This window comes from Nomascus leucogenys, chromosome 12 (genome assembly GCF_006542625.1).
Source record: "Nomascus leucogenys isolate Asia chromosome 12, Asia_NLE_v1, whole genome shotgun sequence".
Lineage (NCBI taxonomy): Eukaryota > Metazoa > Chordata > Mammalia > Primates > Hylobatidae > Nomascus > Nomascus leucogenys.
The window spans coordinates 45,803,818-45,825,847 of NC_044392.1; the positions used below are offsets into that span (position 1 = coordinate 45,803,818).

Consider the following 22,030-nt stretch of genomic DNA (forward strand, 5'->3'; position numbering starts at 1 on the left):
GCCCGCCACCACGCCCGGCTAATTTTTTTGTATTTTTAGTAGAGACGGGGTTTCACCGTGGTCTCGATCTCCTGACCTCGTGATCCACCCGCCTCGGCCTCCCAAAGTGCTGGGATTACAAGCGTGAGCCACCGCGCCCGGCCACATTCTGTACTTTTTAGCATAAAGTTTATATAGTAATCCGAAAATATAATTTTACCTTTTTATCTAAAAGTGCCGTATTCCTTGAGGATTTTAAGTTGTGCAGTAAAATGGTCTGGATTGGAGCAAGGTTAGGGAAAGGTGGCATTATGAAAAATGATGCTTCCCCCTTCTTCAAATTCATATCCCCAGGGCAAAAGTTGCCATATTGTTTATGAAAGAACATTAAGGGAGTCTGTTTTCCTGTTGTCTGTAGATGATGTTCAGAAGTATTTTAACCCTGGTATGATGTTTGGTGTTTTTTATTTTTATTTATTTATTTATTTATTTTTGAGACGGAGTCTGGCAGTGGTGCAATCTCAGCTCACTGTGCCCAGCTAGTATGATTTTTTTTTTAGACAGAGTCTTGCTCTGTCACCCAGGCTGGAGTACAGTGGTGCGACCTTGGCTCACTGCAACCTCCACCTCCCGGGTTCAAGCAATTCTCCTGCTTCAGCCTCCCAAGTAGCTGAGATTACAGGCGCCTGCAACCATGCCCAGCTAATTTTTTGTATTTTTAGTAGAGGCGGGGTTTCACCATGTTGGCCAGGCTGGTCTCGAACTCCTGACCTCAGGTGATCCACCCACCTTGGCCTCCCAAAGTGCTGGGATTACAGGCATGAGCCACTGTTCCCGGCAGCCAATATGCTCTTTTTTTTTTTCTTTTTTTTTTCTTAGAGTCTCACTGTGTCACCCAGGCTGGTGTGCAATAGCACGATCTTGGCTTTCTGTAACCTCCACCTCTGGGGTTCAGGCAATTCTTCTGCCTCAGCCTCCCAAGTAGGTGAGATTACAGGTGCCCGCCACCATGCCCAGCTAATTTTTTGTATTTTTAGTAGAGACAAGATATCACCATGTTGGCCAGGTTGGTCTCCAACTCCTGACCTCAGGTGATCCACTCACCTTGGCCTCCCAATGTGCTGGGATTACAGGCATGAGCCACCGCGCCCCACCAGTCTTTTTTTTTTTTGAGATGGAGTCTCTCTGTGTCACCCAGGCTGGAGTGCAGTGGCACGACTTTGGCTTGCTGCAATCTCCGCCTCCCAGGTTCAGGCAATTCTCCTGCCTCAGCCTCTTGAGTAGCTGGGATTACAGGTGCCCACCACCCCATGCCTGGCAAATTTTTTGTATTTTTAGTAGAGACGGGGTTTCACCGTGTTGGCCAGGCTGGTTTTGAACTCCTGACCTCAAGTGATCCGCCTGCCTTGGCCTCCCAAAGTGCTAGGATTACAGGTGTGAGCCACCATGCCCGGCCACTGGCGATCTTTTCTAACACTTTTTTTTTTTTTTTTTAAGACAGAGAGTCTCACTCTGTCACCCAGGCTGGCGTGCAGTGGCACAATCTCAGCTCACTGCAACCTCCACCTCCCTGGTTCAAACGATTCTCGTGCCTCAGCCTCATGAGCAGCTAGGATTAGAGGCATACACCACTATGCCCCGCTAATTTTTGTATTTTTAGTAAAGATGGGATTTCACCTTCTTGGCCAAGGCTGGTCTCGAACTCCTTGCCTCAAGTGATCTGCCTGACTCAGCCTCCCAAAGTGCTGGGATTACAGGCATGAGCCACCACATCACTGGCGTGATCTTAATTTATCTTTTGTATGGGTCTGGACCGTCTCTCCCTGTAAATAGTTGATTATGCTGAAATATGTAAATTTATGTTTATCTAAGTAAAATTAGCAAAATAAATCTGTTCCAGAAAGTAGACTGTACTTTGGTTGATAGATTGTTTTGAGAGAAATGTTAACATCTTTAGGAAGGTAATTTATGAAAATAGTATTTTTGGCCGGGCACGGTGGCTCACGCTTGTAATCCCAGCACTTTGGGAGGCCGAGGCGGGCGGATCACGAGGTCAGGAGATCGAGACCACGGTGAAACCCCGTCTCTACTAAAAATACAAAAAAAAAAATTAGCCGGGCGTGGTGGCGGGTGCCTGTAGTCCCAGCTACTCAGAGAGGCTGAGGCGGGAGAATGGCGTGAACCCGGGAGGCGGAGCTTGCAGTGAGCCGAGATTGCGCCACTGCACTCCAGCCTGGGTGACAGAGCAAGACTCCGTCTCAAAAAAAAAAAAAAAAAAAAAAAAAAAAAAAAAGAAAATAGTATTTTCAAAAAAGTTTAACTGCCAGTGGAATATAGAATAGAATAGTCATTTGTGGTTATAGAATTTATCAGATCCTAGCTTCATCAGTTGCTAGTTATATGAATTTGGGCAAGTTATTGATTTGGGCAACCCTTGATCCTCAGTGTCCTCAGCTTTAAAATGGCAATGATAAATAGTACCTGTTACTCAGTTATCAATGTTAAAATGCTTTCCATACATGAAGTAGGCATTCAAAATATTATTTAATGTCTTACTCCACAATCACTATATTGTGACCTTGGACAAATCACTCCTCTAAGACTCTTCCTGTTTAGAAGTAATATGTCCTCTTTTTTTTTTTTTTTTTTTTTTTTGAGACAGTCTCGCTCTATCGCCCAGGCTGGATTGCAGTGGTGCAATCTCGGCTCACTACAACCTCTGTCTCCTGGATTCAAGCGATTCCCCTGCCTCAGCCTCCCAAGTAGCTGGGACTACAGGCGCCCGCCACCATGCCTGGCTAATTTTTTATAATTTTAGTAGAGACGGGGTTTCACCATGTTAGCCAGGATGGTCTCGATCTCCTGACCTCGTGATTTGCCCGCCTCAGCCTCCCAAACTGTTGGGATTACAGACGTGAGCCACCACACCCAGCATATGTCCTCATTGGGGTCATTATTCCCTACCCAGATTTCTTTGAAATCTTGTTACTTCCTGCAGAACCGTTGCATAATATTTAAGTCCCACCCTTATCTTGTGTAACCTGTTTTTCTAGTTATTTGTCCAGTCGTGGTCCTCAAATACTTGTTCCTTTAGCCACATCTGATCATTTTCCTTACTTCCTCCATACACTTTCCTCCTGGGGTTTATCCTAGATGTGTGCTCTGTGTAGTATGAACTACCTTCCCTACTTCACTTTCGTTGTCAAAATCCCATTTATCTTTTCAAATAAGTTTTCTTAATTATTTCCTAATTACAATTACTTTTCTTTCTCCTTTTGTAGAACTTAGTATCTCCTCCTAGTAAGTAGTGCTATGAGTTTTATCACATTCTGTTTTTTTGGGGGGGTGGGGATTGGGGTGGGGACAGCCTCACTTTATCACCCAGACTGGAGTGCAGTGGTGCGATCTCTCACTGCAACCTCTGTCTCCTGTGTTCAAGCAGTTCTCATGCCTCAGCCTCCCAAGTAGCTGGAATTACAGGTAGCCACCACGCCTGGCTAATTTTTGTATTTTTAGTAGAGATAAGGTTTAGCTATGTTAGCCAGTCTGGTCTCAAACTCCCAACCTCAGGTAATCTGCCTGCCTCTACTTCCCAAAGTGCTTGGATTACATACATGAGCCACTGCTCCCGGCCTCAAAGTTTTATCACATTCTGATAGATAATCTAGATATCTGTATACATACTTGTTTTCCCACCAAATTGTAAGCTTCTTATGGCCAGGGCCACCCTTTGTTCAACTTGGATGCCTTGTAGAACCCAGCAGCATTTTCTACATATAATTACTAAAATATCTATGACTTAAAATCTCCTTAAAAAGATTTAAATGCATCTGCCCTCTCATGTGGTAACAAATACGAGGAAATTATTTTGGTTCATCAATTTCATATCTACCCAAGATAGACATTTCAAAATGGATTAAGTGCCAAATTTTGTCCTGAAAAGTTTGTAGGCTAGGCACAGTGGCTCACACCTGTAATCCTAGCACTTTGGGAGGCCAAGGCAGGCAAGTTGCTTGAGCCCAGGAGTTGAAGACCAGCCTGGGCAACATAGTGAAACACCATGTCTACAAAAATAAATAAATAAATAAATAAATAAAAATGTCCTATCCCTTCGTGGTAGCATGTACCTGTAGTTCCAGCTACTTGGAGGGCAAGGAGGCTGAGGCAAGAGGTTCACTTGACTCTGGGAGGTTGAGGCTGCAGCTGCAGTGAGCTGAGATCCCACCACTGCACTCTACCGTAGGAGACAGAATGAGACCCTGTCTCAAAAAAATGAAAAAAGAAAAATTACTATCACCTAGTGATGTCATGGCTTTCCTAGTATTTTGGCTTTTTTGTACTATGTACAGTAATTTCCTAGGCTTTCACATTCATTCACCACACACTCACTGACTCACCCAGAGCAACTTCCAGTCCTGCAAGGTCCATTCATGGTAAGTACTTTATACTATAAAGTGTACCATTTTTTATCTTTTACAACCGTATTTTTACTCTATCTTTCTTATGTTTAGAAATGTTTAGATACACGAATACTTACCATTGTGTTACAAGTGCCTGCAGTATTCAGTACAGTTACATGCTAAACAGGTTTGTAGCCTAGGACCTATAAGCTATACCACCTAGGTTTGTGTGAGTATATTCTATGATGTTCACACAGCATTTGTCAGAATGTATCACTATCGATGTTCACACAGCATTTGTCAGAATGTATCACTATCAAATGACAAATGACTTTATATTTCTATCCAAAACAGTTTCTATGAGCAACATTTATTACATCTATTAAGTTATGTTTGTATTCTCCTTTGCTGTTTATAAAGTGCTTTTACATATATCTGCATTTGAGTGAGCTATGTTGTGTTTAAGTACATCTATGTTATAGTCCTAGATAGATAGATAGATAGATAGATAGATAGATAGATAGATAGATTTTTTTTTTTTTTTTCGAGACGGAGTCTCGCTCTGTCGCCCAGGCTGGAGCGCAGTGGCACAATCTCGGCTCACTGCAAGCTCCGCCTCCCGGGTTCACGCCATTCTCCTGCCTCAGCCTCTCCGAGTAGCTGGGATTACAGGCGCCCGCCACCACGCCCAGCTAATTTTTTTGTATTTTTAGTAGAGACGGAGTTTCACCGTGGTCTCAATCTCCTGACCTCGTGATCCGCCCTCCTCGGCCTCCCAAAGTGGTGGGATTACAAGCGTGAGCCACCGCGCCCGGCCTCCTAGATTTATATTAATAGACTCAGATCATAACAGTCTTTATAAATATATTGTTTTTACTGGAACATTGTTTTAAATCCAAGACAGTTTTTCTTTCCCTGTCAGTATGATTTTGATCCTATTTTTCCTCTGGTTATTTGATACTAAATAATTTTATACTTGTTTAAATATTAATCATAATAAATTATTATGAGAGTAAATAAATTAAAAATCATTTAATATTTTCCTAAAGCACATCATGCTTATTACCTGTTTTATGAATTATTAAGATAACCTGGCCAGGTGCCATGGCTCACGCCTGTAATCCCAACACTTTGGGAGCTGAGGAGGCAAATCACCTGAGGTCAAGCATTCGAGACCAGCCTGGCCAATGGATAAAACTGTGCCTCTACTAAAAATACAAAAAATAGCCAGGCATAGTGTAATCCCAGTAGTTGGCATCTGTAATCCCAGCTACTCGGGAGGCTGAGGCACAAGAATTACTTGAACCTGGGAGGCAGAGTTGCAGTGAACCAAGATCATGCCATTGCATTCCAGCCTGGGCAACAGAGTGAGACTCTGTCTCAAGAAAAAAATAAATAAATAAAGGTTGTCTTCATAATGTCTTTTATGATGGCAATCTTTCCTTCTTTTTTTTTTTCTGAGACAGAGTTTCGCTCTTGTTGCCTAGGCTGTAGTACAATGGCACAATCTCGGCTCACTGCAACCTCCGCTTCCTGGGGTCAGGCGATTCTCCAGCCTCAGCCTCTTGAGTAGCTGGGATTACCAGCACACACCACCACGCCCAGATAATTTTTTTATTTTTAGTAGAGGTGGGGTTTTGCCATGTTGGCCAGGCTGGTCTTGAACTCCTGACCTCAGGTGATCCACCCGCCTTGGCCTCCCAAAGTGCTAGGATTACAGGCATGAGCCACCCTGTCCGGTCACCAATCTTTCTTACACTGATTCAGGATATAATCCATGATCGTGCATTGCCTTTTGTTACCATGCCCTTTTTTTTTTTTTTTTTTCTTAATTTGACAGGGTCTGGCTCTCTCACTCAGGCTGGAGTGCAGTGTGCTATCTGGGCTTACTGCAGCCTCTGCCCGACCCCGGGTTCAAGTGATCCTTTCACTTTAGCCTCTCAAGTAGCTGGGACCAAAGGCATGCACTACCACACCCAGCATTTTTTTTTTTTTTTTTTTTTGAGATGGTGTCTAGCTGTGTCTCCCAGGCTGGAGTACAGTGGCACGATCTCAGTTCACTGCAACCTCCGCCTCCTGGGTTCAAGCGATTCTCCTGCCTCAGCCTCCCAAGTAGCTGGGATTACAGGCACCCACCACCATGCCCAGCTAATTTTTGTATTTTTAGTAGAGATGGGGTTTCACTGTGTTGGCCAAGCCGGTCTCGGACTCCTGACTTCATAATCCACCCACCTCGGCCTCCCAAAGTGCTGGGATTACAAGCGTGAGCCACTGTGCCCGGCCAAAAGTCAGTATGTTATAATTTCGTTAGAGGAAAGAAATATATCAGCTTTGCCTTATTTACTGGAACTTTAGGCCAGGCACAGTGGCTCATGCCTGTAATCCCAGCACTTTGGCCGAGGCGGATGCATCACCTGAGGTCAGGAGTTCAAGACCGGCCTGACCAACATGGTGAAACCCCATCTCTACTAAAAATACAAAAATTAGCCAGGCGTGGTGATGCGTGCCTGTAATCCCAGCTACTTGGGAAGCTAAGGCAGGAGAACGGCTTAAACCTGGGAGGCGGAGGTTGCAGTGAGCCGAGATCACGCCATTGCACTCCAGCCTGGGTGACAAGAGCAAAACTCCATCTGAAAAAAAAAAAAAGAATTAATTGGAACTTTAAGCTAAAATATAGTCATAATATCTTAAATGAGGCTCTTCTAAGGCCCTTTTTTCTCATTTTCCTTCCTTTTTTTCCCCCTTTTATATATTTATGAAATCTCTTGAGATCTCATTTTAAACTTTAGGAAACAAACCAATAATGTGAATAGAAGACACAAGCCTAGAGAGACATGGTGGAATAAAAGCAAGAGAATAATATAGTGAGTAGATGTTGAGCAAGAAACTGAGGTTTTGAAGCTTAAATCTCCTTCCCAACTATTAAAATCAAGGCAAGTCACTCAGTCTTATCGAGCATCTTTCCTCTTACCTGCTTCACAGTATTGATATAAAGTAACCAAATATAAGGCAGTCATTATAATCGGATCTAAAATTTGTGTTCCTTCTCCAGAACTGTTGGAGAAAATAAAAGAGCCTCTTTCTATTCTTTCTTTTTTTTTTTTAAATAGAGACAGGGTCTCACTTGTTACCCAGGCCAGTCTCAAATTCCTGGGCTCAGGCAGTCCTCCCACCTCAGCTTCCAAAAGTATTGGGATTACAGGCGTGAACCCGCATGCCCAGCCAGGAGCCTCTTTCTTAAAGACAATTTCAGAAGTAAAGATTTTTTTTTTTAAATTTATCAATGTACTTGGTACCCTCTCCTCATAGGATGATCTGTTATCTGTAATTGACCATAGGAGGAAATTTCTTTGACTCTGACTGTTTCCCATTCTTTTTTTATCACAGCCCAAAGAGTCGATTGATCCAATTAAAGAAAGAGAAGCTGGAGTATACTCCAGGAGAGCATGAATATGGATTATTTCCAGCGCCCATTCATGTTGGTAAGTACTGAGTCCACACAATATATTGCTGAGAAGAAACAGTATTTCCTGGGTTTGAGGGAAATGTCTTTTTAATCTTGTTATTATTTCTGTTTCTCCGGTGGGATCAAGCTCTTTCTGTACCATTTTACTTAAACTTACTCTGAAGAATTTTATACACTGTTTGATAGTCAGGGGGTCACAGTGGCATAAATCTTGTTCATTGGAGCCTTAATAAATAACACTGGGCCAGGCATGGTGGTGGCTCATGCCTATAATCCTAGCACTTTGGGAGGCCGAAGCAGGTGGATTGCTTGAGCCCAGGAGTTGATGGCCTGGGCAACTTGGTGACACCCTGTCTCTACAAAAAATATGAAAATTAGCCGACGTGGTGGCAGAGGTCTGTAGTCCCAGCCACTCTGGAGGCTGAGGTGAGAGGACCACTCAAGCCTAGGAGGTTGAGGCTATGGTGTAGTCATGATCCTGCCACTGCAGTCATTCTAAGTTCCTCCCATTTTTTTCTGTCCCTTATCCAGTTCATCTCAAGTTCTGTTGTGTTTCTATCCCTGAAATATATCCTACTTCTCTCCAAATCTCTGGCAGTACAGGATCATTGTCTTTCTTACTCTCCCTGGATTTCCCAGTACCTGGGAAGATACTAGATAATAGAAGTTTATCAAATATTTGCCATACAAATGAAAGAAAAGGAGAAGGCTGGGTGCAGTGGCTCACGCCTGTAACCCCAGCAGTTTGGGAGGCCTAGGCAGGCGGATCACGAGGTCACGAGATCGAGACTATCCTGGCTAACACAGTGAAACCCCATCTCTACTAAAAATACAAAAAATTAGCTGGGCTTGGTGGCAGGCACCTGTAGTCCCAGCTACTCGGGAGGCTGAAGCAGGAGAATGGCGTGAACCCAGGAGGCGGAGTGTGCAGTGAGCCGAGATTGCGCCACTGCACTCCAGTCTGGACGACAGAGTGAGACTCTGTCTCAAAGAAGAAAAGAAAAGAAGAAATAAGGATAAAATATTGAATGTAGATGTCAGGTTTTCTTCATGTATTCAGTTTGTTTAAACAAAATTGCTTTAAAGGGGTTCATTAAACACGTAGTATGAAACCAGGAACACCTTAATTTTATACTTGATGTTGATCCTATGTCTTGTAGTGTTTTCTTCAACTATGATTCTCTTGACCAGACTCTTGTTTATATTCTGATTAACTAATCTCCTTTTCTCCCTGAGAGAGTTCAGTACCAGCAGAGTTTTTTAATCAGCAGACATTTAATAAGTTCTTCAGTAAAGATTAGTTTGCTTGAATTATTCTGTGTTGGGTGGCTGGAGACAGATTTAACTACAACATGAAGTTACAAGGTTTAATTCTCAGCTACATAAACTTTACGTGTGCTTACTTAACGAAGGTAAGAGTAAGTTCCTTATTCTCTAGTATTAGTGCCAAAGCTCTTTTGAAAGAGTCTTTTGTATTTCTAATGAGATCATAGCAGTGGAAGCAGGCTCTCAGCAAATTTAAAATCTGCTAATGATAAATAGGCTTTGAAAATAAGAACTAGGCTGGGCGAGGTGGCTCACACTTGTAATCCCAGCACTTTGGGAGGCTGTGGTGGGAGGATCTCTTGAATCCAATAGTTCAAGATCACCCCATTGCACTCCGGCATGGGTGACAAGAGTGAGACTCTATCTCAAAAAAAAAAGAAGAAAAGAAAAAAAAAAGACTAGGAATTTTACTTTTGGTATTGAAAGAGTAGATTATATCAGGCTAACCCTCCCAGGAATAACAATTATCCACCTGTAATCCCAGCACTTTGGGAGGCTGAGGCAGGTGGATCACCTGAGGTCAGGAGTTCAAGACCAGCCTGGCCAACATGGTGAAACCCCATCTGCACTAAAAATACAAAAATTAGCTGGACATAATGGTGCATGCCTGTAGTCCCAGCTCCTCAAGAGGCTGAGGCACGAGAATCACTTGAACCTGGGAGGCAGAGGTTGCAGAGAGCCGAGATTTTGCTACTGTACTCCAGCCTGGGCAACAGAGCAAGACTCTCAAAAAAAGTAAAATAAATAAGAAAAAAAAATGCATCAACTGGACAGATTTAAAACATAGTAATCCTAAGTCACTGGAGAACAACCAAAAGCAGGCACAAACTGAAGAAAAATCAATAATTAGAAGAAGAGAAGCACACTGGTTGCATTTCCCACTTGTATAGCTCTTTGTCTGTGGCCAGATCCCAGTTAGCAGTACAAGTAAGCACTTAGAAACCTTGAATCTTACTGATTATTTAAGGGCCATGTTTCAGGACAGCTATGGCAGCAGGAAAGTGAGGGATAAAATGCTAATAGAGGAAACTGCAAATTTTGCATATAAACTCAAGCCACATATCTAGGTAACTGACCCCTAAACTATGTATATACAGCCAGAATCCAGTAAAGTTAGTTGAGACTAAAGATACTAAGTAGGGATTTCAGCTGCTGCCTACCCCATGGAAGAGAGTGTTACAGATTTTGGTTCACCCACAGTAACTGCTTGCTCTAATGCAAAGAAAAACTTATTTTCTTTTATTTCTTTCTTATTTTTTATTTTTATTTCTATTTTTTTGAGATGGGGTCTCATTGTGTTGTCGAGGCTCAAGTGCAGTAGTGCAATCTTGGCTCACTGCAGCCTCTGCCTCCTAGGCTCAAGTGATTCTCCCGCTTCAGCCTCCCAAGTAGCTGGGACCACAGGCATGCACCACCACACTTGGCTAATTTTTTGTATTTTTGATAAAGATGGGGTTTCACCATGTTGCTCAGGCTAGTCTCAAACTCTTGAGTTCAAGCAGTTTGCCCACCTCACCCTCCCAAAGTGCTGGGATTACAGGCATGAGCCACTGCGCCCGGTCGAAACCAGTTATTTTCATAGGATAATAAGACAATTGAGAATCTCTGCAATGTATTGCTTATAATGTCCATAATTTAATCCAAAATTACTGGACATTAATAAACATGAAAATATAACTCATATTAAGAGAGAAGGCTCTCAACACTGACAATTTCCAAGGTCATCCAGATGCTGAAAATAGCAGACAAGGATTTTAAAGTCATTATTATAACTGTGTTCAAGGATGTAAAGGAAAATATGCTTATAATGAATAAGCAGATAAATCTTAAAAATGGAAACATAAAAATTTAAAAATGAATAGCCAAATGAAAGTCCCAGAACTAAAACATATATGTCTGATTTTAAAACACAAAATGTAGGTTTACTAATAGATTGAAGATAGCAGAAGTGTCAGTTGAACTTGAAAGTATATGAATATAAATTGTCAGCCAGGTGTGATGGTTCACACCTGTAATGCCAGTACTTTGGGAGACTGAGGCAGGTGGATCACCTGAGGTCAGGAGTTCGAGACCAGCCTGGCCAACATGGCAAAACCCCATCTCTGCCAAAAATACAAAAATTAGCCGGGTGTGGTGGCATGCGTTTATATTCCCAGCTACTCAGGAGGCTGAGTCAGGATAATCGCGTGAACCCAGGAAGCAGAGGTTACAGTGAGCAGAGATTGTGCCACTGTACTCCAGCCTGGGCAACAGAGCAAGACTCCATCTCAAAAAAAGAACACGGCCAGGTGCGGTGGCTCACGCCTATAATCCCAGCACTTTGGGAAGCCGAGGCAGGTGGATCACGAGGTCAGGAGATCAAAACCATCCTGGCTAACATGGTGAAATCCTGTCTCTACTAAAAATACAAAAAAAAAAATTAGCTGGGCGTGGTGGCGGGTGCTTGTAGTCCCAGCTACTTGGGAGGCTGAGGCAGGAGAATGGTGTGAACCCGGGAGGTGGAGCTTGCAGTGAGCCAAGATCACACCATTGCACTCCAGCCTGGGTGACAGAGTGAGACTCCATCTCAAAAAAAGAAAGAAAAAAAGGGGAACAAAAAAAGAGTGATATTCATTACAGATGTCTTTAATAAGATAAGGAAATTCCTTTTTAGTTCTGAGAGCTTTCTGCAGAAGTCTTTAGAATTAATTTTGTTCTATAGTTGTTCTTTCTTTTAAAGTCTTTGTCAAGTTTTGTATTAGGCATACACTAGCCTCATTAAATGAGTTGGAAAATTATTTTCCTCCTCTGTTTTCTGGAAGACTGGTATTACTTCTTTCTCAAATATATACCAGACTTCACTAGGGAAGCCATTTAGAACTGAAATTTTGTAAGGTACTCAATTTATTTAAAAGATCTAGACTATTCAGATGTTCATCTTGACTCAGTTTTGATATGTTGTATTTCTAAAGGAATTTGTCCATTTTATCTAAATTATTAAAGATATTGGCATAATATTATTTATAACATTCCCTTATTAGTCTCTTAATGAGTCTAGGACCTATAGTGAGATCAACTTTTTTTGTTTTGGATACTGGTAAGCCACCACACCCGGCCTAATATCATTCTTAATGGTGAAATGTTGAATGTTTCCTCCTAAGATTGGAAAGAAGATAGAGTTGTCCACTCTGACTCAGCATTATATGGATGTTCTAGGCAGTGTATTAAGTCAAGAAAATGAGTAAGAGTCATCATAATGATCAGGAAGGAAGAAATGAAACTGTTTCTGTTTATAGGTGACATGATTGTTTATATAAAAAAAAATCCAAAGAGATCCACACCAAAAAAAAAAAAAAAAAGCTACTGGTAGTAGTAGCAGCAAGGTTACTGGAAAATCATCAGTATTAAAAAATCAATTGTATTCTTATAAAACTTAATATACTCTGAACATTTGATGTGGCAGTCATGCTCCTTGGTATTTTCTCAAATAATTTGAAAACATATCTATTGAAAAGAAAAACCTGCACACAGATGTGTGTTTTGTTTTTGTTTTTGTTTTCTTTTGAGATGGAGTCTCGCTCTGTTGCCCAGGCTGGAGTGCAGTGGCGTGATCTTGGCTCTCTGCATTCTCCTCCTCCCAGGTTCAAGCAATTCTTGCACCTCAGCCTCCTGAGTATCTGGGACTGCAGGCATGTGCCACCATGCCCAGCTAATTTTTGTATTTTTAGTAGAGATGGGGTTTCACCATGTTGGCCAGGCTGGTCTCAGACTCCTAAGCTCAAGTGATCCACCCACCTCATCCTTCCAAGGTGCTGGGATTACAGGCATGAGCCACCATGCCCAGCCTCTTTTTTAAAGCCTTAAATAAACATATATTCAGATAATATAAATATATATCTCCAAGTAAAGGGTTTATTTGGGAGTAATATACAGTAATTAGGCTTGGCGGGTGGCTCACACCTGTAATCCCAACACTTTGGGAGGCCGAGGCAGGCAGATCACCTGAGGTCAGAAGTTCAAGACCAGCCTGGCCAACATGGTCTCTACTAAAAATAGAAAACAAATAGCCAGGAGTGATGGTGGATGCCTGTAATCCCAGTTACTCAGGAGGCTGAGACAGGAGGATCACTTGAACTCAGGAGGTGGAGGTTGCAATGAGCCAGGATCACACCATTGCACTCCAGCCTGGGTGACAGAGCAAGACTCTGTCTCAAAAAAAAGGCCGGGCGCGGTGGCTCACGCCTGTAATCCCAGCACTTTGGGAGGCCGAGGCGGGCGGATCACGAGGTCAGGAGATCGAGACCACGGTGAAACCCCGTCTCTACTAAAAATACAAAAAATTAGCCGGGCGTGGTGGCGGGCGCCTGTAGTCCCAGCTACACGGAGAGGCTGAGGCAGGAGAATGGCGTGAACCCGGGAGGCGGAGCTTGCAGTGAGCCGAGATTGTGCCACTGCACTCCAGCCTGGGCGACAGAGCGAGACTCCGTCTCAAAAAAAAAAAAAAAAGAATTAGTCGAGGCATGGTGGCTCATGCCTGTAATCCCAGCACTTTGGGAGGCCGAGGAGAGACGATTGCTTGAGGCCAGGAGTTTGAGACCAACTTAGGCAATGTAGTGAGAACCTCTCTCTATAAAGCAATAACAACATTTGTTAGGTGTGGTGGTACATGCCTACTCAGGAGGCTGAGGCAGGAGGATCACTTGAGCCCAGGAGATTGAGGCTGCAGTGAGCTATGATTGCACCAGCGCACTCCAGCCTGGGTGACGGATCAAGTCCCTGTTTTCAAAGAAAAAAAAAAAAGAATCGCAATTCAGGACACATAGACCAGAGTAGTCCCTAAGTGTGTCTGAAAAACAAAGAGAAAGGCTGGGGTTGTGTTGAGCAAAAGAGGAAGGTTGGAAGAAGGTTAGCCAGGCACAGTGGCTCAAGCCTATAATCCCAGCACTTTGGGAGGCTGAGGCTGTTGGATTGCTTGAGCTCAGGAATTTGAGAGCAGCCTGGACAACATAATGAAAACCCGTGTATACAAAAATTTAAAAAGAAAAGAAAAATTTAGCCAGGTATGGTGACATGCACCTGTGGTCCAGCTACTTAGGAGCCTGAGGCAGGAGGATCACCTGAGCCTGGGAAGTTGAGGCTGCAATGAGCTGAGACTGCACCAGTGCACTCCAGCCTGAATGACAGAGTGAGATCCTGTCTCAAAAACAAAGAAAGAAAAGAAAAAGGTCACTGGTACAGTCGTCATTGGTGAGTGGCAGCAGTTACTATATAAGACATAGTCTTAGTTATAGTTAGATCTTTGTGAATTTTCTGTTGAAGTGCAAAATCAATTCCTGGATCAGGGACCTTAGTGCCTTCCCCCATGGCCTCCTGACTCCATTTTAGTTGGATATGGTATGAATGATTCCATTTTGTCTAATCAACTTTCACACCTCTCTCAAACTTACACCAGCAAACACCCACTGGGGAGTGTTTGCTTAAGCAAAAGCTCCTTAAGCTGATAAACAACTTTAGCAAAGTCTCAGGATACAAAATCAATGTACAAAAATCACTAGCATTCCTATACACCAATAACAGTTAAACCAAGAGCCAAATCATCATTGAACTCTCATTCACAATTGCCACAAAAAGAATAAAATACCTAGGAATACAGCTAACTAGGGAAGCGAAGGATCTCTATAAGGAGAACTACAAACCACTGCTCAAAGAAATCAGCAAAGACACAAATAGAAAAATATTCCATGCTTATGGATTGGAAGAATAAATACCATTGAATGGCCATACTGCCCAAAGCAATTTATAGATTCAATGCTATTCCCATTAAACTACCATTGAAATTCTTCATAGAGCTAGAAAAAAACTATTTTAACATTCATATGGAACCAAAAAACAGCCTAAATAGCCAAGGCAATCCTACACACAAAAAAAGAACAAAGCTGAAGGCATCATGCTACCTGACTTCAAACTATACTACAGGGCTACAGTAATCAAAACAGCATGGTACTGATAAAAGAGCAGACACATAGACCAGTGAAACAGAATAGAGAACCCAGAAATAAGACTGCACACCTATAACTACGTGATCTTTGACAAACCTGACAAAAACAAGCAATTGGGAAAGGATTCCCTATTCAGTAAATGGTGCTGGGATAACTGGTTAGCCATATGCAGAAGGTTGAAACTGGACCCCTTCTTACAGCATATACAAAAACAAACTCAAGATAGATTAAAAACTTCAATGTAGGCCAGGCGTGGTGGCTCACGCCAGCACTTTGGGAGGCTGAGGCATGTGGATCACTTGAGGCCAGCAGTTCGAGACCAGCCTGGCCAACATGGCAAAACCCCATCTCTAATAAAAATGCAAAAATTAGCTGGGTGTGGTGGCACATGCCTGTAATCCCAGCTACTTGAGAGGCTGAGGCGTGAGAATCACTTGAACCCTGGTGGTGGAGGTTGCATTGAGCTGAGATCACTGCACTCCAGCCTGGGCAACACAGCAAAACTCTGTCTCAAAAAAAAAAAAAAAAAAAGACTTAAATGTAAAACCCAAAACTATAAAAACCCTGAAAGACAATCTAGGCAGTACCATTCAGGACATAGGCACAGGCAAAGACTTCATGACATGCCAAAAGCAATTGTAACAAAAGCAAAAATGGACAAATAGTATCAAAGAACTTCTGTACAGCAAAATAAACTATGAACAGAGTAAACAACCTATAGAATGGGAGAAAAATTTTGCAAACTGCATCTGACAAAGATCTAATATCCAGCATCTATAAAGAACTTAAATATACAAGAAAAAAACTATTAAGAAGTGGGCAAGGCCTGGAGCGGTGGCTCACGCCTGTAACCCCAGCACTTTGGGAGACCAAGGCAGGCAGATCACTTGAGGTCAGGAGTTTGAGACCAGCCTGGCCAACATGGTAAAACCCCGTCTCTACTAAAAAAAAAAATAGAAAAAATTAGCTGGGCATGGTGGCGTGTGCCTGTAATCCCAGCTATTCAGGAGGCTGAGACAGAATTGCTTGAACTCCAGGTGGCAGAGGTTGCAGTGAGCCGAGATCATGGCACTCCAGCCTGGGCAAAAAAGTAAGACTCCATCTCAAAACAACGATAATAACAATAAAAATTTTTTAAAGACTCTTGGCCAGGTGCAGTGGCTCACATCTGTAAACCCAGCACTTGGGAGGCCAAGGCAGGCAGATCACCTGAGGTAAGGAGTTCGAGATCATTGGCCAACATGGTGAAACCCTGTCTCTACTTAAAATACAAAAAAATTAGCTGGGCATGGTGGTGGGCTCCTATAATCGCAGCTACTCAGGAGGCTGAGGCAGGAGAATCGCTTGAACTCAGGAGGCACAGGTTGCAGTGAGCTGAGATTACACCACTGCACTCCAGCCTGGGTGACAGAGTGGGACTCCATCTCCAAAAAAAAAAAAAAGTGGGCAAGGGACATGAACAGACACTTCTCGAAAGACATATATGTGGCCAACAATCATATGTCTCTCCCTCCACTGCCATGGTGTCAGAGGAGGTCTAGCTGAGTCAGACTTTTACCAACACCTAGCAGTAACATAACCACCCCACCACAATGTCAGTGGAGACCCCTTGGGGAATTGGAATTCTGACCATTCCCTAGCAGTAATGGGGAGCTTCCCCATCCCCCAACTCAGGTTTCAGTGGAGGCCTAGTAGGCAACTTGGACTTTTACTTACAGCTGGCAGTAATGAGGCAGCTTTATCCCTTTTCTGCTGGAGCAGTTTCAGAAAAAGCCAGCTAAAATACAAATTTCATGTAATCTAGAACCTTATACTACTACAAAAAGTGTTTAGCTTTGAATTTAAAATCACATGTTATTTGCCAAGCATGGTGGCTCATGCCTGAAATCCCAGCACTTTGGGAAGATGATATATGTCCACACCAAGACGTTAGAATTATCTGGCAGATTTTTGAGACAGAGTCTCACCCTATCGCCCAGGCTGGAGTGCAATGGCGCGATCCCGGCTCACCGCAACCTCCGCCTCCCGGGCTCAAGCGACTCCCCCGCCCCAGCCCCCCGAGTAGCTGGGACCACGGGCGCCCATCACCACACCCGGCCAATCTCTGTTTACCCAGTATAGGCGGGGTTTCACCATATTGGCAAAGCCGGTCCCGAACCCCCGACCCCAGGTGATCCACCCACCTCAGCCTCCCAAAGTGCTAGGACCACAGGCGAGAGCCACTCTGCCCGGCCCTATTAGCCTTTTCTATCTTCTTTTAAATCTGCCCATAGCCTTTGCCCAATTATGTTTTAAGCAATTTTTTTTTTTTTTTTGAGACAGAGTCTCGCCCTGCTGCCCAGGCTGGAGTGCAGCGGCGCAAAACCTCAGCTCACTGCAAGCTTCGCCTCCCGGGTTCATGCCATTCTCCCGCCCCAGCCTCCCGAGTAGCTGGGACCACAGGCGCCAACCACCACACCCAGCTAATTCCTGTACCCCCAGTAGAGATGTGCTTTCACCATGTTAGCCAGGATGGTCTCGACCTCCCGACCTCGCGATCCGCCCGCCTCGGCCTGCCACAGCGCCGGGACCACAGGCGTGAGCCACCGCACCCGGCCTTTTCCTTTTTTTTTTCAGACGGAGTCTCACTCCGTCGCCCAGGCTGGAGTGCAGTGAGACTCTGTCTCAAAAAGAGGCTAATAGTTAAAAGTGTGTATCTTCACTATAAATACAGTTGGCCTTTGAACAATTCATGGGGTTAGGGTGCTGACCCCCTACACAGTTGAAAATTTGTATGTAATTTTTGATTCTCCCAAAATTTAACTGCTAATAGCCTTATGGCTTACTGTTGATCAGAAGCCTTATCAACAACATAGCTTCCTAACACATATTTTATATGTTTATATGTCTTACATATTGTATTCTTAAAATAAACTAGGAAAAAGTGCTACTAAGAAAATCATAAGGAAGAGAAAATATATTTACTGTTTATTAAATGGAAGTGGATTATCATAGAGGTCTTTATTCTCATGGTCTTTTTGTTAAGTGGAGGGGGAAGTGTTATTGTCTGTGGGATGGCAGAGGCAGAAGAAAATGCACGTGTTAAGTGGACCCGTGCAATTCAAGCTTGTGTTGTTCAAGGTCAACTGTAAATAGGAAATAAAACAAGGAAGATTTAAAATCTATAAAATTGATATTTGTACATATATTTGTTTTAAAATAAAATTTAAAATACGCAAAAAAAAAAAAAAAATTATCTGGCAGATTTTTAAAGCAGTCTTGATAAAAATGCCTTAGTGAGCAATTGTGAACATGCTTGAAACAAATCAAGAAGAAGATAATTTTTCATTTTTTATTTTATTTATTTACTTATTTTAATTTTTTGAGACAGGGTCTTGCTCTGTTGCCCAGTCTGGAGTGCAGTGGCACAATCGCTGCCCACTGTAGCCTCCGCCTCCCAGGTTCAAGTGATTTCTCCTGCCTCAGCCTCCCGAGTAGCTGGGATTACAGGCATGTGCCACCACACCCGGCTAATTTTTGTATTTTTAGTAAAGATGGGGTTTTACCACATTGGCCAGACTGGTGTCGAACTCCTGACCTCAAGTGATCCACCCGCCTCACCTCCCAAAGTGCTGGGATTACAGGCGTGAGCCACTGCACCTGGCCAATAATTTTTTTAAATTAGAATTTTTATAACTGACTCAGTAATTAAAATAAAAAGTTCAGAGATTTTATGAGAGAAATTGAACCAGAAAAAAAAAATACATTCAGAGATGGACTTAACAGCAGAATGAATGGGACAGAGGAAATAATCTATGCACTAGAAGATAGAATAATACATATTACTCAGTGTATACAACAACATAGAAAATAGAATTAAAAAAAAAGACCGAGGAGCTTGTGAGAATATGACAAAAAAAGCTATCGGAGTCATGGAAGGAGGAAAAAAAAGGGCATAGATGAAAAGCACCTTCGTAAATAACAACTGGAAACTTACCAAATTTGGCAGGAGACAGAAATCTCTGTATTCAAGAAGATTAGCAGACTCCAAACAGGATAAACCCAAACAAATATATGCCGAGACACATAATCACATTTCAGAACACTAACAAAACAATTTTAGGCTGGGCGAGATAGGTTGCTCCTGTAATACCAAATACTTTGGGAGGCTGATTGCTTGAGCTCAGAAGTTTGAGACCACCTTGGGCAACATGGTGAAACCCTGTCTCTACAAAAAATACAAAAAAAATTAGCCAGGCATGATTGGCACATGCCTGTCATCCCAACTACTCAGGAGAACGAATCTCAGAAAAAAAAAAAAAAAAAACCACACCAATTTTAAAACAATAACAGAGAAATTACCCTTACCTATAAGGATAAAACAATTCAAATGACAGTAGATTTCTCATCTGAATCTATGGAGGCCAAATGGAAGTGATACAACATTTTTCACATCCTGAAAGCAAAGAATCATCAACTCTGAATCTTCTAACCAATGAAAATACCTGTCAGGAATTAAGAAGAAATGAAGGCATTCTTAGATTAATGAAAACTAAGAGAGTTTGTTGCCAGCAGATGTACCCTATGAGTAAAGGAAGTTCTGTGAACAGAAAGGAAACAATTTTAAAAAAAGACACTTTGGAACATTAGGAAGGAAGAATACAGTAAACAAAAACATGGATATATACAATAGACTTTCCTTCTCTTGAGTTTTTTCTAAGTTATGTTTAATCATTGAAGCAAAAAGTTTTAACACTGCTGTATTGTTTTAGCAACTTTATTAAGATACAATTCACAGACCATCCAATTTACTCTTTTAAAATAGACTATGGTTTTTGATATATTTTTTAACTTCCAGTAAAATATACATAACACAGTTTGCATTTTGATCATTTTTAAGTGGACAATTCAGTGTCATTAAGTACATTCACATCGTTGTACGACCATGACTGCTATCCATCCCCGGAACTTTTTCATTATCCCCTACTATAACTCTGTACCCATTAAACTGTAACTCCCCATTCTCTGTTCCCCTCAGCCTCTGGTAATCACTGTCTATTTCTTTGAAAGTGGGATTGTGTAATACCTGTTCTTTTGTGTCTGCCTTAATTCACTTAGCATAATGTCTTTAAGGTTCATTCATGTTGTAGTACCATCATGTGTTGCTTAATGATGGGGATACATTCTGAGAAATGCATTATTAGGCAATCTTATAATTATGCAAACATAGAATGTACTAACCAGGCTGTATGGTATAGCCTCTTGCTCCTAAGCTACAAACCTGTATATCATGTTAGTATACTGAATACAGTAGTCAGTTGTGACACAGTGGTAAGTATTTACATATCTAAATGTAGAAAAGGTACAGTAAAAATACAATATAAAGGATAAAAAATGGCAGCCCACTATGGGGCACTTACCTGAATGGAGCTTACAGGACTGTAAGTTCCTCTCAGTGGGTCAGTGATTGAGTGGAGAGTGAATGTGAAGGCCTAGGACATCACTGTTAAACTACTGTAGATTTTATAAACACTGCACACTTAGGCTACATTAAATTTTTATTTTTTGTTCCTCAATACTAAGTTAATCTTCGCTTTCTATAGCTTTTTTACTTTATAAACTTTTAATTTTTTAACATTTTGACTCATAATAACTTAGCTTTAAACATAAACACATTGTACAGCTGCACAAGAAAATATTTTCTTCATGTCCTTATTTTATAAGCTTTATTTTTAAGATTTTTTCTTCTTTTTAAACTTTTTTAGGTAAAAGCGAAAAGAGGGCCAGGCATGGCAGCTTACACCTGTAATCCCAACACTTTGGGAGGCCAGGGCAGGCAGCTCACTTGAGCCCAGGAGTTTGAGACCAGCCTGGGCAACATAGCAAGACCCTGTCTACAAAAAAAATCAGCCAGGCACGGTGGCATGTGCCTGTAGTGCCAGCAACTTGAGGTAGAATTGAGAGGATCACTTCAGTCTGGGAGGTTGAGGCAGCAGTGAGTCATGATCCTGCTATTGTACTCTAGCCTGGGTGACAGAGTAAGACACTGTCTCAAAAAAAAAAAAAAAAAAAAAAAAGAGCTAAGACACAAACCCACATTAGCCTAGGCCTACTCAGGGGCAAGATCATCAATATCACTGTTTTCTTGCTCTATGTCTTGTTCTACTGAAAGGTCTTCAGGGACAGTAACACTCATGGAGCTGTCATCTGATATGGTAATAATGTCTTCTGGAATATCTCCTGAAGGATCTGCCTGAGACTGTTTTTTGGTTTGGTTTGGGTTTGTTTTTTGTTTTTTTTTGTGACAGAGTCTTGCTCTGTCGCCCAGGCTGGAGTGCAGTGGCACGATCTCAGCTCACCGCAAGCTCCGTCTCCTGGGTTCACACCGTTCTCCTGCCTCAGCCTCCCAAGTAGCTGGGACTACAGGTGCCCGCCACCATGCCCAGCTAATTTTTTGTATTTTTAGTAGAGACAGGGTTTCACCATGTTAGCCAGGATGGTCTTGATCTCCTGACCTCATGATCTGCCCACCTCGGCCTCCCAAAGTGCTGGGATTACAGGCGTGAGCCACCACACCCAGCCTGGTTTGGTTTTTTGAGACAGAGTCTGTGTCGTTGCCTGCTGAAGTGTAATGGCACAATCTGGACTCACTGCAGCCTCCACCTCCCAGTTCAAACGATTCTCCTGCCTCAGCCTCCTGAGTAGCTGGGACTACAAGTGTGCACCACCACGCCCAGCTAATTTTTGTATTTTTAGCAGAGACAGGCTTTCACCATGTTGGCCAGGCTGTTCTCAAACTTCTGACCTCAAGTGATCCACCCACCTTGGCCTCCCAAAGTGCTGGGATTACAGGTGTGGGTCAGCACTCCTGGCAAGGCTGTGTTTTGTTTTGTTTTGTTTTG

At 42.5% G+C, this 22,030-nt stretch overlaps 1 protein-coding gene across 5 annotated transcripts in view; it reads left to right on the forward strand.

Annotated features, from left to right (window-relative positions):
- Window positions 1-22,030, forward strand: part of ASH1L (ASH1 like histone lysine methyltransferase) — a 234,754-nt gene that overhangs the window by 163,676 nt on the left and 49,048 nt on the right. For all 5 annotated transcript variants that reach the window (XM_030824301.1, XM_030824299.1, XM_030824300.1 and 2 more), the window contains one exon: window positions 7,767-7,861. In XM_030824301.1, the coding sequence (XP_030680161.1) occupies window positions 7,767-7,861 (95 nt within the window). The remainder of the gene's footprint in view (window positions 1-7,766; window positions 7,862-22,030) is intronic.